General features: G+C 33.2%; 1 protein-coding gene across 2 annotated transcripts in view; it reads left to right on the top strand.

Annotated features, from left to right (window-relative positions):
• Window positions 1–19,501, top strand: part of ASCC3 (activating signal cointegrator 1 complex subunit 3) — a 349,769-nt gene that overhangs the window by 59,892 nt on the left and 270,376 nt on the right. For both annotated transcript variants that reach the window (XM_055329663.1, XM_055329664.1), the window contains exons 5-8: window positions 2,545–2,665; window positions 4,570–4,774; window positions 5,509–5,650; window positions 6,208–6,333. In XM_055329663.1, coding sequence (XP_055185638.1) covers window positions 2,545–2,665; window positions 4,570–4,774; window positions 5,509–5,650; window positions 6,208–6,333 — 594 coding nt within the window. The remainder of the gene's footprint in view (window positions 1–2,544; window positions 2,666–4,569; window positions 4,775–5,508; window positions 5,651–6,207; window positions 6,334–19,501) is intronic.

Raw genomic sequence — 19,501 nt, 5'->3', positions numbered from 1 at the left:
ATTAGAAGTTGTCTTCTAAATATACTGATGTTTTCCTTAAAGTTATGTTGGACTAAAAATTTGTGAACCTCTGATTTATCATGTGTGAACATGTATTTCAGATTAAGCAATTCAAAACATTCACTTAAATTTTTTACCAGGAAAATTGTATTCAGTCTATATCTGTCAACCATTAAGTAAAGTTTTTGTTACTTTTAGTATTTTAGCTTAAATAATTTTGGTTTATAATTAAAAAAATAGCTTAATTGATACATAATTCATAAACCATATGACTTATCCATTTAAAGTTTATAAATCAGTGGTTTTTAGTATATTCATAGATAGGTGCAGCCATCACCACAGTCATTTTAGAGCATTTTCCTTACCTCAAAAAGAAATCCTATAAATCTTTAGCTTCTATCATCTATTCCCTCACTGACCCCCTTTCTAGGCCCTAACCAATCACTAATCTACTTTCTGTCCATAGAGATTTCTCTATACTGGGCATTTCTTACAAATAGAATCTTATAACGTGTGGTCTTTTGTGACTGGCTTCTTTCACTTAGCAAAATGTTTTTAAGGCTTATCCACATTGTACATTCTTTCCTTTTTATGACTTAATACTTATTGTATGAATATACCACATTTTGTTTATCCATGCTTTAGGTGATGAGTGTATGGATTGTGAATATCCATATTTGTATACAAGGTTTTGTTTGGACACATAGTTGTAAATTCTTTGGGATGTATACCTAGGAATGGAATTGCTGGATCATATTGTAATTCTGTGCATAGCTTACTAAGGAACCAGAAAACTCTTTTCCATAGTGGCTGCACAATTTTGTATTCCTACAAACCATGTATGAGAGTTCCAGGTTTCTCCACATCCTTCCCAAGACTTGTTATTTTCCAGTTTTTTTAAATGGACTTTCTAGTGGTTCTTGTGGTTTTGATTTGTGTTTCTCTGATGTCTAATGATGTTGAGTGTCTTTTCACCTTTTTTTGGCCGTTTATATATTTTCCTAGGGTAAATTCAGATCCTCTGCTCAGTTTTCAATTGGTTGTGTTTCTATTAGTGGTAAGAGTTCTTTATACATTCTGGGTGTAGACATTGACAGTAGCAGTCTCTTAGCAGATATATGATTTGCAAATATTTTTCCCATTCTTGCGTACCCCCTGCCCATTTTCTTAATGGTGTTCCTTGAAGCAAACAATTGTTTTTTTGTTTGTTTTGCTAAAATCCAAATTATACTTTATTTTATTGCTCATGCTTTTGGTTTCATATTTAAGAATCCTTCACCAAATCTGAGGCCATGAAGATCTTCTCTGTTTTCTTCTAAGAATTTTTATAGTGTTTAGCTCTTACATTTAGATCACTGATCCATTTTGAGTTAATCTTTGTATATGGTGTGAGGGTCTTCACGCTATTGCATATGACTGGCCAGTTGTCCCAGCATCATTTATTGAAAAGACTCATCTTTCCTCACTGAATGGTTTGTGTGCCATGTTGGGCTCCCGGGGAAAGAGACAGAGAAAGAAAGAGCACAAGTGGGGCAGGAGACAGAAGGAAAAGGAGAGAGAGAGGAAGAAGCAGACTCCCCTCTGAGGAGGGAGGCCAATAAAAGGCTCAGTCCCAGGATGCTGGGTTTATGACCTGAGCTGAAGACAGATGATTAACTGACTAAGCCATCCAGGTGCCCAAATTCCTACTTTAATTATTATTTTATTTGTTTAGAATCTCTGAGAACAGTTAGAATTTGGCTAACATAAAATCTTCACATGTAAAATTAGATATATCTGGAGGGGAAAAAATGTCCTCAAACCATATCTGAAGAAATCTAAAGGCTTTCTGGTGTATTTATTTCATCCAATGATGTGATTGAAAGTCTTTCTAAATCACTGGTCCTTTGCCTCTTGAATCAGCTTCTTTGGCAATTACTCTGCATAAGATACACATGGAAACTTTATAAAAAGTTTCGTAAAGCACTTGTGGAACCATGTCTTAGATCTCAGGTTTGTTAAGCATTAAAAATTATTAATTAAGCATTAACAAAATAAAATGAATTGGTAAAAATAACAAAATTAATCAAGCATTAAAAATTTGTCATGTCACGAGTAATTAAAACATTTTAATGATTCTTTAACTCTACAGTGATAGCTGTTATGTGTGGTAAATTATAAGAAAAATGGCACTCTGGACTTTATTTATGAAAACCAGACCGTGTATTAAAAAGCAAATTAATTTTGGAATTTCATTTGGTGGTACCAAGAAAAGCCAAGTGTAAGAATTTGTTTTTCTGTGATTTAGTTTTATATATAAGTCATAATTATTTTTAAAAGTTGAATCATGTGCTGTAGTAACTGCAAATTGACTTTGTAAAGCTGAAAACTGTTTTAACAATATGAAGAGTTATTTTTCTTTTCTAAATTACTATTTTGTAAAAAATACTTTTTGGTACTACTTTCTATGTGAGTTTGGGTTCATACCTGCCTTGAACAGGTGTAATAACTTGAAACTGGTGAGTTTGAGTTAACAATTGTTTTGACTCTTTTTTCTTGTTTAAGCTGTTTGAACTGCTGGGACCTGATGGACTTGAACTTATTGAGAAACTACTCCAGAATAGAATTACAATTGTGGATAGATTTCTTAATTCTTCAAATGACCATAAGTTGCAGGCTCTTCAAGGTAAGAAAGTATTCAGTGGCAATTCTAATGTAATGGAAAGATCCATTGGTTTGCAAATCTTTTTATATAATTATGCTTTTAATATCCTTTAGCCTATTTATATAATTTAGTGATTATTTATTTATTTATTTATGATTTTATTTCTTTATTCATGAGAGACACACAGAAAGAGGCAGAGATGTAGACAGAGGGAGAAGCAGGCTCCCTGAGGGGAACCCAATGCAGGACTTGATCCCAGGACCCCAGGATCACAACCTGAGCCAAAGACAGACGCTCAACCTCAGAGCCACCCAGGCATCCCGTGATACCACTTTTTAAAGTAGATTTTAGCTATGGCAGATTATGAAACAAATATCAATACCATAAATAGGTTATTATGGTAGAGATTCTGTTGATATTTAGGTATGGCATTTTTTCTTGCTGGAGATTTGAGTAGAATTTTTTTTAAAGCAAGTACATATAGTATTTACTATGGGCCAAGTAATATTATAATTTCTTTTCAACTTTTTTATTTTGAAAACTTTCAAACCTTTCAACTTGTTAAATGTGCAAGGATAATATAGTGAATACTTACTTGCATACCCTTCATGTGGGTTTGGCTAGTCACTAACATTTTGCTTTCTTTCTCTCCTTTCATTATTATCCTCTGTACACATGCACTTATACACATGTATATAAACAAATACACACATTTAAAGTTTCTGTTGAACTGTAGCCTGACTGAAGCTTAGATGAATTAAAAAACTAATTTTCCCATCTTGATGCTTCACTTAATTTCTTCTTTGTTCTGTGTAGGATCTTGGAGTTTGATAAAATAACTGCACTGTATGCACTGTATGTAACGCTCCTTCAGGGTATGGAGCAAATCTCATTCTTCATTGTCTTCCTAGCTTAGCAGTGCCTAGAATTAGCAGGTTCTCAATACGATAAATGTGTATTGATTTGGATTGCTTCCAGCAACATGCCTATCAGTTCTTTTAGGGCTGTAGTAAGCCAAGATACTACTACTTGGTAAGATTTAATTAAACATAGAAGATAATCCTGATGGAAGAAAAAAATGTCCTTAATATTGAGTTGACCAAATCTTAGGTTTAAATTGTACCTTGTAAACATTGAGCTGATTCTTAGTGGTTCTGGCTGTCTTCCATTTTTTTTTTTTTTAACTCTGTTTTTAGGGTATCTGGGTAGCTCAGTGGCTGAACGTCTTTGGCACAGGTTGTGATCCCAAGGTCCTGGGATCAAGTCCCACATCAGGTTCCCAGCAGGGAGCCTGCTTCTTCCTCTGCCTATGTCTCTGCCTTTCTTTCTGTGTCTTTCATGAATAAATAAATAAGAATCTTTAAATAAATAAATAATAAACTTTGTTTTAATGAAAAGGTGGATCATAATCTTTATTTGCCTTGGTTATCTTACAAATATATCCTGAACTAGTGTTAATAAATTTTATTTTATATGTAAATAAGTAGTGACATATATTCAGTTTAACACAGTAAGGCCTGTTACATAGGGAAAAGTATATCTAATATGTAAAAAATATATTTTATTATTGTGTTAACAGTAGGTGCTAATTAGCATTGATATTATATTAAAATTATATAAATGAATAATTCCAAAATTATAAAACTGATTTTTTAAAGTTCTTGGTGTTTTATTTAAGAGTTTATAATGCTAAACTGTATAATCTGCATAAAGAATATATCTGCTGGCTTTTCTTAAAACACTGTGTTAGTATCACTTAGATACCATATTTTAAAAACCTCTCCTTAAAACATACAATTGAATGTGACAGTTTTGTTTTTTAATGAATTATTAGAGCATTTTACTTATATTTTGGTGAAGAGGAAAAATGGTTTCCATAAAAGTTAAATTTATAAAACATGATATTTCTTAAATTTTCTTTGTAGACAATTGCAAAAAAATTTTAGGAGAAAATGCTAAACCTAATTATGGTTGTCAAGTTACTATTCAGTCTGAACAAGAAAAACAATTAATGAAACAATATCGCCGTGAAGAAAAAAGGATTGCTAGACGAGAAAGAAAGGCTGGAGAAGATGGAGACATTGCAGAAGGACTTATGTGCTTTGATCCTAAGGAACTGAGAATACAAAGGTAATAAAAATCAGAAGCTGAAAAATGCTTCTTTCATAATTGCTACTGTTATGTGTCATCATTTTTTTTAAACAATTTAGATGGTTCTAGTCATGTTTTCTTATAAGAACAGAATTTTGTTATATGAAAACCTAATTTTCTGGGATATGAAAGCAGTGATCTTCTTAATTAAAATATTCTTGGTTGCAGCTATATAGGTTGAGAGATTTGGATTTTAGAGATAAGCTATTTTTAGGTGCTATGCACACACCATTAGGTCAAAACTTGTGGAGCCTACAGCAGTTTATTTTGAGACTTTTGTGTCTTTTGTTTTTTTTTTTTTCCTTTTTTGACTAGCTTAGTAAGAATACTTTTCCTCTTGTTATTTAGGATTAAGAAGGAGGAAAAAGAAATGAAGGCATTATGATACTTGTTCTTTTAAATATTGAATCCTATTTTTAAAAAGGAATTTATACCTTGTTAAACATTTTTGGATAGTGACAAACAAAATTATGAATAAAGAACATTAAATTAAACTTACCAGATGATGTTATCTAAAAATAGTGCCTAAAAAAAATGTATTAATTCCTAAGTAGTTACACAGAAAATTTCAGGATTGCTAATATCTTTCTTCATGTAATTTAATTTCTTCTTTATATTGGAAGGCTACCTGAAATACTTATTATAATGACTATTTTAATATATATTTTGCAGGATAAAAATTTTGGATTTATCCCATTATTTTTGGTTTACAGAGAGCAGGCACTTCTGAATGCTAGAAGTGTTCCAATTCTGAGCAGGCAAAGAGACACGGATGTTGAAAAAATACGTTATCCCCATGTTTATGATTCCCAGGCTGAAGCCATGAGAACATCAGCATTCATTGCTGGTGCAAAGGTATGTCATTGGTATATGACCACTTTGGGATAATATATCTATTCTGAGGAAATAGCACAGAGATTTTCCCTGTTTCTTTTGTGACTCTTATACTAGTTGATATACTATGCTAACTAATTTTAAAATATTGGGTTAAATGATTTAAAGTGGTGTATATAAAGTACTTGACACACAGTAGGTATTCAAAATATATTTGTTCTCTTCCCTTTTGTTATTTATGGAACCTGTATTCTAGAGTTTTAGTGGTTACATTACTTTTTGGTCTTTACACTGTATATTGCACATTTTTCCTAGCCGCACATTTGTCTTCAGGAGACTAATAAATATATACTTGAAATTCATCAGCAAAATAGGTGTTTTATATGAGAGTTTCTTTATATCAATAATTTGTGGGTTTTTTTGTTTGTTTTTAGACTTTTCTTCAAATTAGCTGTACTTATATACCAGTGCTACATCTAAAGCCAGTAGTGTTCTTTCTCTCCCTCTCTCTGTTTCTAATTAAAGAATCTTTACCAAAGCAATTTTTTTTATTTTATTTTTAATTTTTATTTTTATAGATGATTTTACCAGAAGGAATCCAAAGAGAGAATAACAAAATGTATGAAGAAGTAAAGATTCCCTATAGTGAACCAATGCCAATTGGCTTTGAGGAAAAACCAGTGTATATCCAAGACTTAGATGAGGTGAGATGATCATTTTCTTTCTTTCTTTTAAAGGTTTATTTATTTATTTTTAGAGAGAGCACATAAATGATTGGGGGAAGGAGGAGAGGGAAAGAATCTCAAACAGACAACCTTCTGAGTGTAGAGCTCCACACAGGGCTTGATCTCTCAACCCTGAGATCACAACCTGAGCCAAAATCAAGAGTCGAATGCTTAACTGACTGAGCCACCTAGGCACACCAAGATGATCATTTTATAAAAAAAAAAAAAAATGATATTTTTGGTGCTTGGTATGATTTATGAATAGATTTGTTTAGGAAAATTATTTTTAAAAGTTGGTAGTTGGCTGATACAGTACAGAGGATATATGGAGCTGTTTACTAAAGAGGTACAGTAGAGTTGTTTAAGGTTTTTGGTTTTTTTTTAAAGATTTTATTTGTTTATTTGAGAGAAAAGAAAGTGCAAACAGGGGAGGAGCAGAGGGAGAGGGAGAATCTGACTCTAGATCAGAGCTTACCCAGGGCTCAATCCCAAGACCCCACATCATGATTTGAGCCAAAATCAGGAATCAACCAGCTGAGCTACTCAGGCACCCCAGGGGAGTTTAAGTGTTAAAAATTCATTCCTTCACACATTAAACATATCTTTGCATATATATTTCTATAGTTTCATGTTTGTTTTTGTTCTTTCAGCTAATATTTGGTTTAACCTATGTAGCGTGGCTTAAACTGTTTTAAAGGATTCATGTATTGATATATCAAATGGTCAACCTGTAAAACAATAGAATACTATTTGAGGAGGGGATCAAATTAGAAACTATTTTCTTTAGTTTTCTCAACTTCTGAATTTTGAATAATTTCAAACCTATGGAAAAGTTGCATGAATAGTATTATCCATATATCCTTCCTCAGTTTGCCATTTGTTAAAATTTTGCCACATTTTCTTTATCTCAAAATATTTCTTAATTTATTTTTATACTTATTTAAATTGTTCTGCTTGTGATTTATCATTTTCCTGAACTTTTAGAGTTTTGTAATAAATTAGTTTTAGGAAAGGATTATAATTTTTACTTATTTAAATTGTGAGAATTTGAGGAAGTTTAATTATAAAACTAAGTAGAAAAATAATCTTTCCTGTCAATAAACTTACCAAGTAGTGCCAATCTAGAATATACTGGAGACTCTGTATACTCACTGTAATTCAAACAGTGCAATTTAACCACTAAGGACCCTTAAAAGGATATACAGATATAGATCACCAAGAACGTCAGTTTGGCCTCAATTACATTTCACAGATTTGACTCAAGTAAATTATATGCAAAACTAAATTCTGACAAATACGAACCCTAATTAAGATGTTTCCGAATACATTTTAAAAGGTCATCTGAACAGTTTTCACTTCCCTTTGCAGACAATCCAATAAATCAGATCCCAAGGATACCTGATTATAAAGTTAGTCATTGGGATCCCTGGGTGGCGCAGTGGTTTGGCGCCTGCCTTTGGCCCAGGGCGCGATCCTGGAGACCCGGGATCGAATCCCACATCGGGCTCCCGGTGCATGGAGCCTGCTTCTCCCTCTGCCTGTGTCTCTGCCTCTCTCTCTCTCTCTCTGTGACTATCATAAATGAATAAAAATTAAAAAAAAAATAAAGTTAGTCATTAGTCTGTATTACAATTTAGCTAACAGTGCCCTATTACTAAAAGTCATTCAAGTAACTTTAAATAATCAAGTCAGACTAGCACTCTCCTCAATATAATGATGCTCTCTAAAACTACTAGAGCACAACATTCAGTATAGTTTATGCTTCTGGATACTTTTTCAATGGGCCGTAGAAGTTTACCAAATTCATAATGAATGAATCGGGCTTATTTTTCTTTCATATTTATTTCTAAGTAAATACTTTGTTCATTTTAATTTAGATTATAGGTGTAGGAGTTTTCCTTAAATGGGTTAATGCCATCTACAACCTTAATGTCTGTCTGCCATGTAACCTAATATTACTATTTAATTTATATTTTAATATTTTACTTATATTTATATTTTTATTTTAACCATTTTGACCGAGTATAGGTGTTTCCCATTGTGGTTTTACTTTGCACTTCCGTAGCAGTAATAATAATTTAATAATAATACTTTCAAATGCAATATGTTATTGTAAGTACATAATTAATGTCATGCCACTCTAGATAATGATCCAACCAGATGTCATTAGCATAAGTAGTAATTTAGACCTCGGGGAAAAAATATAGGTGTTAGCAGAATGTTTTTAGTGGATACTTCCGTTGGCTTGGATCATTTTTATAAAAGGTAGGATCTTTATATATCAGGAAGAGTATTCTTGAAGATGGTATCTTTCTCTTTTCACTGAATTCATAATTGTATGGCATTTCTAACAGTCCTATGGAACCATAGGTATAATCCTCTCCTGACTGAATGTCACATCAGATAATTTTGTCCTGGTTGCAATGCAAAGTTGAAAGTTGAGAATAGAGCTGCTGCTCAAGAGAGAAATGCTAAGCACCTAAATTAAGAAAGTGGCAGCCAATATGAGAAATGGGATTAAGAGGATCATTTAGGCACTATAGTATATAAGATCTGATAAATGATTAAATGGGAGGGGATGAAGCAGAGAGAAGACTTTATACTGACATCTAAAGTTTTGTTTGAATCTAGAATGATGTCCAGGGCATCAGGGGTAAGTGGTAGTGTGATTTACCAAGCTGAGGAATAGAAGAAAAAGAAAGGTTTGCACATGTGAAGTTCAGGAGACAAAAAAACCACACTTGTGAGGAAGCAGGGCTTCTGATACCAAGCTAGCCTAGTTTGACTTGACTCCCTCACTTTCTGACTATGAGACTCTGGGCAAATTACTGTCGTCTGGGATCCAGTTTCATTTGTAAAATTGGTATAATAGTACTTACCTCATAGTTTAATTGTGAGGATTAAATTTATTAATTTATGTTAAACACTTTGAAGATTATTAGATACTTAATACATTTTAGCTAAAATGTTAACTTTAAAAAAATGTGTAATGAAAATGCTGTGAGGTCGGAGTGTGGATAAAGTGAAAAGACTTATTGTTACTTAGGAAATTATATTTAGTAAATAAATCTGTATTCATTTATGCTATTCAGTTATTCTTTCATTCCAAACACATATAGAATAGTATTGAATACTATCCTACACGATAAGGGAGAACTAAATTTATAGTCACTTGATTGAGATCATCTAGAGTGGTTTCTGATTATTTATAATTAGTTATTAGTTTTATAGAAACTAAAGAAAGCAGTCATTATAATTAGTGACATCTGTGGTTATTCAAGAGAGACATTTGGAAAAAAGTGAAATAGAATTAAAAGAAAACAAACAAACACCTACTTTTCCTCTATTTTACTTTTCTGAACCTGAGGTTGAGGATCCTAACGCCAAAGAATTTATTGAGAGTTTGATTCGATCAAATTATAAAGGCAAGCAAACAAAAGAAGCATCCAGAGAAATACTTCAAAATGTGGATCTTTCTCATGAGACCAGTTTGAAAAGGATGAAATGTTGCTAAAACCTTGACATGCCCCCAAATAACCCTTTCCTGAAGGATCCCATAAGGCTGGTTCTTACACTGTCAAGCATATCATCAGTTTCATCAGAACCATGGCCTTGAATCACTCACTGCCTTTTTAAGAGGTGGTATCAAGTAATAATAACAAAATATAAAGTTGAAAGTTTAAGAGTGTGCTTACAATCTTTTTTAAACTGATATGGATCTTAGTAAAGAAAATTCCATAAATTTCATGGGGAAAGAAATGATGTAGCACAAATTAAATTTCTAACCATTTTATCAAGTTTTGTTTCCCTGGATAAATGCTTACCTTCACTTGGAGATTGAAGCCATGAGAATACTGATTCTGATGTATTTGCTAGATTTTTTAACACATAATAGCACCAAAACAAAGAAATGAACAAACATGTAGATGTAGATTACTTGTATATCATTTTTTTTAATTTTTATTTATTTATGATAGGCACATAGTGAGAGAGAGAGGCAGAGACATAGGCAGAGGGCGAAACAGGTTCCATGCACCGGGAGCCCGACGTGGGATTCAATCCCGGGTCCCCAGGATCGCGTCCTGGGCCAAAGGCAGGCGCTAAACCGCTGCGCCACCCAGGGATTCCTGTATATCTTTATAAACTCCACAATATGTTGTTATCCTTTTTGCTTTAGCAGTCTTTTTAAGATAGTAAGATATCTAGGGGCTCCTGGATTGTGTACTTGGTTAAGCATCAACTCTTGGTTTTGACTCAGGTTGTGATCTAAGGGTCATGAGAATGAGCCCCACTGAGCTCCATCCTCGCTCAGCACAGAGTGTGCTTAAGAGTCTCTTTCCCTCTGCTTCTGTGTGCTCTTTCTTTCTCAAATAAATCTTTTTAAAAAACATATTAAGATATCTAATAATAACAAAAACATTTTTTTATACTTATGTACCTATCAGGTTACCCTTTATGTTCTGACTCAAGTCAGAGACTTTTTCACTGTCAATAGAGATCAGAGATTTAGAGCACATAGGAAATTTGATACTCCCTTGTTGGCTGTGAAGATAGAGTAGGCCATATGCCAAGGAATGTGGGTAGTCTTTAGGAGCAAAGAATAATGGACAGCAAAGAATTAGGAACCTCAGTTCCACAACTCCAAGGATGTGGATTTGGCCAACAATCTGAATGAGCTTATTAAGGGAATCCTTCCCCAGAGCTTCCAAATAAGAGGTCAGCCTGGCCAGAACAATGGATTCACCATTATGAAACCCTGAACAGAGAACCCCCTTCAAGCCCTCCCAAATCAGACTTCCAGAACTTTGAGATAATAAATGGATGTTTTAGGTCACTAAATTTTTGGTAACTTCTTATACAGGGACAGAAAGCTAATTCAAAGTCACATCATAATCAAACTGCCTAAAACCAATGATAAAGAAAAATCTTTAAAAAAATCAACAAGAAATAAAGCAGACATTGTGATTTCCTTGTTTAATAGTGGATATTTTTGTATTCTTACAAACATCCTTGAGTTTTCTTCTGGGATATTGTTAAGTTACTTTGGGTCAGGTCTTGCTTCTAAAATTTCTTAGGTGGGCCAATGCAGCATTTAAAGGCTAGTTTTGCCTCATTACTGAGACACAGCTCTTCTGAGTAGAGTACTCTGCATAATTCCCAGTTAAATAAGAGGTTTTCCACGTTGGTTGGTAAAAATGAGAGCTTTTCCAGACTCCAGAGGGTGAGGTATGAGTTTGCTTCCTCTAACCCATTTAAGTGGTTCTTCTCCATACCTTGGGCACTTTTCTCATATGCTTGTGCTAGTGAGCATTCAACAGAGACTTAAAGGAGACTCTGCTGGTCTCTGGAGCTATCAACTCTCTTTTTCTGATGATTTTTTTTTTTTTTTACAATAAAAATATCTCCCAAGTGGAGAAACATTACTCTAAGGGAATGAAGGTAGGACATGAAGCTGTTGCAGTTGAGAATTATTATTCCATGAAAATTCACAAAATCCTTGTGTTTTAATAGAATCTTCAGGGCTTAATTATGGATTTTATCTTTTTGAACCAAAAGCAGCAGGTAACTCTGGAAATTGGGAATTATAGCAAGGTTAAAGGTGTGTTTTCCCCTTTTCTCTGAGGGAGGCCAATAGTTTATTGAATTCTCAAATAAGTCGTTATCAAAGAAAGGAAATAATTCTGTTTTCAAAATTATAAATTATCAGAAAAGTCAGATCTGTACTTTGAAGTTAGGTCTTAAATGAGAAAAGAAAAAGAAGTTGATTCCACCCTATCTTTTCCCATTCTTTTCCTACAATAGTGGTTTTCAGTGGGCAGCCTCCCTGCCCCCATCCTTCCTAAAAGATGTTTGGCAATATTTGGAGACACTTTTGGTTGTCATAACTTCGAGGTTGCTACTGTCACTTCGTAAATAGAAGCAAGCTGCTACTAAACATTCCAAGGTGCACATAATAGCCTCTCAGAACAAAGAATTCTCAAAGTATCAATAATGCAAAGGCTGAGAAACCCCAATAGAACAGAGCCATATAAGAACCTTATCAAAAAAAAAAGAAGAATTTTATTCCCTCCAGAGTTAGGTACCTGAAAAGTTTGTTCTTTTTTTCCTCTTCTAGACATCACATGAAATCTAAAAATACTATAAATAAGGTTGTTAAAACTCTTACTTTCTAATCATTCCCTTCCCAAGCTTCTTTGATATTGTTGTTATGTATTTTAGTTCTACCTTGTTTTAATTTTTATGTCAGATATTACTGTTACTGTTATTACTGTTTTACAGTCAGTAGTTATTTGGTTTTACTATGTATTTTGCTCACTGTTTTTTAATTCCATCAGTGCATTCATGTTCTGTAACTTTTCCTTGCCTGAATCTTCTTTAGTGAGAATCTGCTACTGGCAAAAATCTCTAATTTCTGTTAATCTAAAATGTCTTTATTTTACCTTATTCTTGAAAGATATATTTGCTTTTAATAGAATTCTGGGTTTATAGTTATTTTCTCTTAGCACACTAAAGGTATTATTCTATCACATCCTATCTTAAAACATTAAAGATATTATTATAACATTTTCTTTCCATTCTTGCTTTTGAGACATCTGCAATCAATCTCATTGTGATTTTTTTTTTTTTTTTTAAGTAAGCTTTCTCTCTGGCTGCTAATAACATCTTCCCTTTGCCCTTGGGATTTCCAATTTTATCATGTTTCCAAATAAAGCTTTTTTGGCAACTTCTTGTTCATTTTCTTATTCTATAATCTATTTAATGTCAGCAGTCAAAATGAGGAAGGGAAGAAAAAGGATTTTACATTTTTCCTATACCTATAACTTGACATTGTTAAAAATGAAAACAGAAATAGGTATGTTTGCTCTGTCTACAGTGAGCTTGCAACATAGCTAGGGACATAAAAAAAGACATCTATGGTGAGTATTTACAAACAATATACTATGGAATGCACTAAGTACAAAATCAGTGGTGCAAATTTAGTCATATAGAAGACAGAGGGATTAGTACAGGCTATAGCTGTTAATGACAATTTCTTGGAGAGCTTGAGACTGAGTTGTTTCTTGACTACTGTGTTCTTGGAGTATTGGTCTTTATCTGAACAGTGACAATGAATTTACCAATGTGTTTTTTTTTTTTTAATAAAGCAGGGTTTTTGTTTTTTTAAAGATTTCATTTAATTATTCATGAGAGACAGAGAGAGAGAGGCAGATACACAGGCAGAGGGAGAAGCAGGCTCCAATGCAGTCAGTCCTGGGTCTTCAGGATCAGGCCCTGGGCTGAAGGCGGCACTAAACCGCTGAGCCACCTGGGCTGCCCACGAATGTGTTTTTAAAGTAATAGAGCTAGTATGGGGTGTATGGAGAAAGGAACATTTCTTGATTTTTGTGATGAAAACTTTGTGTGGACCTGGTATAATACAGTGGTGATTATGTCTTGTCCATCATACTAATTTTACTATAGAAACTGTAAAATGGTATTTCTAAAGTTTTTTTTTTAATTATTTATTCATGAGAGACACAGAGAGAGAAGCAGATACATAGGCAAAGGGAGAAGCAGGCTCCCTGTGGAGAGCTTAATGCAGGACTTGATCCTAGAACCCTAGGATCATGACCTGAGCTGAAGGCAGATGCTCAACTACTGAGCCTCCAAGGTGTCCCTAAAATAGTATTTCTAGTTTAAAAACTTGGTCACTGTCAGAGGGCCACTGTTTTCTGATGAGAATATTATGTGAAGTATTACTATGCAAAACTATAAGGAAAACCTTAAGAATTTCTCAGCTTACTCTCAGAAGTAATTAGGGATTTTAAAGTATTTCGTCTGCTGTGTGTGAAAATCATACTTTTGATGTAGATTATCTTTTGTTATGAAAGTCAGTAAGGGCTTAAATATGTAAAAATGTGACCTATTCAGTAGTTTTCTTATAAGGTTGTAAATATTTTTGTGACTTCCAGCAATTAAATTATATGATTAAAAAGTAATATTTACTTGTTATGAAAGTACCCTATAGTTCAAATACATGACACAGCTAGGTCTCATTAGAAGGGAAATTCTATCTATATTTTTCCTTAAAAAGAAGAATTAATTTTGTCTATATGCCCTGAACTACTAACTTTTTGGGGCGCCTGGGTGGCTCAGTCAGTTGGGCTTTTGCCTTCAGCTCAGGTCTTGATTCTGGTGTCTTAGGATGGAGCCCCGTGTCGGGCTCCTTGTCCAGCAGGGAGCCTGCTTCTCCTTCTCCCCTCTGCTTGTGCTCTCTCACTTGCTATCTCTCTCTCTCTCTCTCTCTCTAACAAAATCTTAAAAAAAAAAAAAAAGTCTTTACAACCTACACTTTATTGACTTTATGACAAGGAATTAGAAGAGAGATTAAAAGCCTAAAACATATTGTGCTGTCCCAGAATGATAATTTTAGAACTCAAATGAATTCAGAAGTCTGAAAGGTAGATGAATTTAACTTGTGAGAATTTCAAATCACTTTAGAAATAGACTTAGTCCATATTTTCCAATCTATCTATCTATATGTTGTGGTTACACAGCCCTATTTTAATAAACAGAAATATTTGATATGATTGTGTTACTATTTATATAGAGATTTTCATTATTTTTCTCTGGAAATATGCTTGGATTGCTTATCAGTCATCAATAATGATTTCTTGAGCTCCTGATTAACGCACAAGGGCATTGTGCTAGGAGGTATGATGGGACAAAGCAGTTTAGAATTATGATCCTGCCAAACGAACTTTATCCAGTTAGGCAAGTATAGCTGAGGTTAAGTTGCACCCTTTACCATTGACACATTTTGTGATTTGAATCAGGTTACATAGCCCCTTTAAATTTCAGTTATCTCATCAGACTATTTATTTTGAAGATGATGCGAGTTGGCACACAGAAAATGTATAGTGGTATCTGTATACATTTTAGGTGATCAGTAAATTCTCAACCTGAGTAATAATTATATAAGCTGTTCTCACATCGATAGCTGAGTTTTGCTGTTTAATCTGGAAAAGGGGACACTTTAAGTCTTTCTACTAAGAGATATTAATAGGTGGAATTATTTTGATATAAGTAACTTCAAAATTCCTTCAAGATAAATGTCAGAGTAGTATAAAAGACAGTTTTAAATTAATAAAGATAAAACAAACTGACTTGTATATCTTTAGTTAATACTCTGCATTTTATTAGGTACCTTATATTGCATTTTCTAAACTTAATTCCCTGCAAGCAAGGTTTGAGAGGACAAGTTTAAATTTCATCCAGTGGTCCAAATAACAGTGACTAAACATAGGCTATCTTGCTTTTTACATTCTTCATTTAAAATATATATATATATATATATATATATATATATTATTTTAAAAATAGAGTATGTATATGACTAGTGTGGAGAAGGACAGAAGGAAAGAGAGGGGAAACAGACTCCTCTCTGAGTGGGGAGCCCTATGCAAGGCCCCTGAGATCATGACCTGAGTCAGAATCAAGTCAGACACTTAACCGACTGAGCCACCCAGGCGCCCACTTTTTACATTCTTAACAAGCTATTACATTGTTTATAAATTTCAGAATTATATGGAAATAATAGTTATATAAGTTGAGGTAATTTAAATGTATCAGGGAAAATCATTGTATAAAGAAATCTTAGCATATTCTTAAGCAATCTATATAATAATCATATTTTATTATATAAGTGTTATGATTTCTTCCTTGAAATATTTTACTCATCCTTTGAAATCTTGGCATACTATAAAAGAGGTTCAAGCAAAACATTTCTCTTTTAGAGACCCCCCCCCCTTAACTAAATGTATACCTTCAACTTGATACATGTTTCAAACATTAAGTTTTTCTGAGTAAAATATAGTTTGTTCTTTCCAGAGGAGGTTGTGTTAAACTATTAAAGAACAGATAACTAGGAAAACCTAGTCAATGCGTTGGGACGTGAGTAGGGAAAATAAGGGTAACAGTCCTCAGTCTTGCTTGTGCTTGATAATCACTTGGGGTGCTATTAAGAAATGTACAAATTACCATTACCACCCTAGACAAATGAATGAAAACTTCAGGGGTTGAGTTCTGGAAATGTCATTTTAAAAAGCACACATGCTTCCTACCCTATGTATGAGGAGCCTCTTCTCCAAGCACTCTGCTCCCTCCAGCACACCCTCAGCTGAACTCCTCTTCAGCAGGCTTCCACCGATCTTTTCCCTACTCTTTTGAGTGGTGTGTTCAATGTATTTGGAACCCTTCTATGTGAGTTTCAGATCTCCTGTGGAGAAACAAGTTTAAATTTCAGTTTAAGGAGGTTAATTTATAAGTCTACTGTATTGCTTCTTTCCCCAATAGATAAATCATTCTCAGATCCTCCATTTTATAGACATGAGTTAAAGATACTACATTGTGTTTTAAAATGTTAGAAATTTTAAGAGGTACCAATTTAAATCGGTATTTTACAATTTCTGATCTTCAGGATCAGTACCAACTATGTTCTTAAGCAATGAAATACACATACACACACACGCACGCATGCACATTTAGGTTTTTTTTTTAAATGTTTATTTTTTATTTTTTATTTTTTTTAAGATTTATTTATTCATTCATGATAGACATAGAGAGAGAGAGAGGCAGAGACACAGGAGGAGGGAGAAGCAGGCTCCATGCCGGGAGCCTGATGTGGGACTCGATCCCGGGACTCCAGGATCACGCCCTGGGCCAAAGGCAGGCGCCAAACTGCTGAGCCACCCAGGGATCCCCCCACATTTGGGTATTAAGCTGACCACTCTAAATAAGTCATTAACGCTTTCATTTTATGATATATACTTTAGCTAAGTTAGTATTATTTATATTAAATGAATTTTTAACTGGATATCAAAATAAGTTATTCCAATATTATGAGATTAAATGCAAGTGGAAGTAGTCTCTTATCACTCAGAACAATTCATCTGAGGATTTCTTTTCATGATAAAATTTTCCTGTCTAAGGAGATGTATATTTAAAGTGACATCCTTGCTTTATTCAATTAGTTTTGGAAAGTTTAAAGGCATATATACAGTAAGAAAATTTAAATTAAGAAATTGCCTGTAACTTAATATCTATAACATTTATTTATCATGTAAGTGCCAAAATACTTTATCCTTTCTGAAGATTCCAAGTAAGATGGTGCAAGTAACTTAAAGGTTAAACTCAGAGCTGAAATCAGTTATTACCATAAATATCAGCCAAGAATCTGAAAATGACATTTTCTTTGTAGGATTCAACAGAGCTTGACAGAGACTGTTGTGCTTCTGTTTTATTGCCATGATTAAAAGTGCAGCTGTTTGTTAGAAAGGTCCCACAGTTTGGACCAAAAAGACTGTTTGTATTACCAAATAAATAATGGTGTCATATCTTTTAAGCTATAATAACACTTATACTGACATCCTGGGGGAATATTTGGGTATACATGTCAGTATGAGTTCATCACCCTTGTGAAAATAATATATTAATTAAGTAGAAAGTACCAGATTCTTAACCTTCAGTTTTACTTATGGTTTAAGCCTCTGAAGTTTGTGATACTGATTTCGTGAAACCAGCCCATAGTAGTTTTAATGACAAGCGGTCCAAACCCAGCCAAATGAAACCCATAACTGAGGTTGACCCATGTCTCTTTTACTGTTTTCTTGTGTACTGTGAATGTGACTGTTGGTACAGCATTTTGGTGTTACTTCAGACTGACATCTGACATGCTCAATTGTTGTTTAGTGTATGCTGATAGACACCCAAATGTGTAATCTCAAGAGTTTGTAGTGGAGCTTGTTATGTGCAGCCAGAGTTTTGTTTATATGTTAAAATTCCCCCCTGAGAACTTTTTCTTCAGTTTTCCTTAGCATTCAAGCCCTAGTTCCAGCTTAGGAATAGGGAGGGCATCTTTCCCTTCCAAGAAGAGGTTAGTGCACTTCTCTGACTCCATTATATCTTAAGTTCTCATTAAATGTGGCATTGCTATTTGTTATTCTCTGCTTGTGTTTTTTCTCTTCAAGGACATTAATTTATCATTTTGTGATCATGTAGTGGAGTATATTTAGGAGACTCATCTATTTATTTAGTTGGGTTTCTTTTTTCTTTTTTTTTTATTATGCTTCTTAAATGGAGTATTTTCACTATGAAAGAATTTTTAAGAATTGATACTAAGGGCATAGTAAGTATTTCCAGTCACTATTTTAATGATGTAAATACATTCAGTTAAAAATATGAAAGGATTATGAATTATGCATTATGATTTTTAATGGCTTTTTGTCATGTAATAAAATTTGGATTAGTTTCATTTTAGAAAAAAACTTACTTGATTTTCACAAAATCTTACGATCTCACTTCCTTCAGAGATTTAATAGTAGATTACTCTCCTGAGGCCTTTTATTGTTAGGATTTAATTTCCTCTACCCAGATTGTCAGGTTCAAAAACGAGTTCTTATGAAACATTAAAATGCGCAACTCTTCAGTGAAGAGAAACTGGTCATAGATTTACTTTCTTTATTCTTAGAAGAATTCAGTAATTGTTTAGTGCATTTTCAGGTGGGAGTACAAATTGAAAATAAGGTATTTGGTAAAGATGTTAGACTCTTTGTATGAGATATTGAAAAAAAGATGAATCAGTTAATTTGTATTAACTAAAAAATTACATATTTCTATCTATAAAAAAACAAATGATATTTTTAATGCATTAAGTTAGTACAGAACAGGTCTTCCTCTTTTATTTATCATTAAGATATATATTTTTATGTAAATAAAGCATTTTTATGGGGCTGATTATAAAATCTATTCACCAAAAAAAGTACTATCTAAAATGTAATATTTACACTTATAAAACAGAAAGTGAAAGTTCCTTTATAATTCCAACTCCAGTGGAACAGTTTGATATATTTCTTTTCATAATTTTTTTATATTAACAGATATGTAATTATATTACTGTTCTGTGGCATACTTTTTTTTTCTTTGGATACATTTTCCTATGAGCACAAATATCTTCCTCATTGTATTTAACTACTCTAATTCATGAAAAATGTGATATGAATTGCTTATCCCAATCCATTATTTGTGGACATTCAGCTTTTAACTATTTTTTTTCTTTTAAATGATGTTTTAGCAAATGTCTTTGTGCTTTTTTACCTACCTTTTTTTT

The sequence above is a fragment of the Nyctereutes procyonoides genome, unplaced genomic scaffold, assembly GCF_905146905.1.
Source record: "Nyctereutes procyonoides isolate TBG_1078 unplaced genomic scaffold, NYPRO_anot_genome, whole genome shotgun sequence".
In the NCBI taxonomy this organism is placed as follows: domain Eukaryota; kingdom Metazoa; phylum Chordata; class Mammalia; order Carnivora; family Canidae; genus Nyctereutes; species Nyctereutes procyonoides.
The sequence above is the reverse complement of the archived record's forward strand: the minus strand, read 5'-3'. Positions and strand labels throughout refer to the sequence as shown.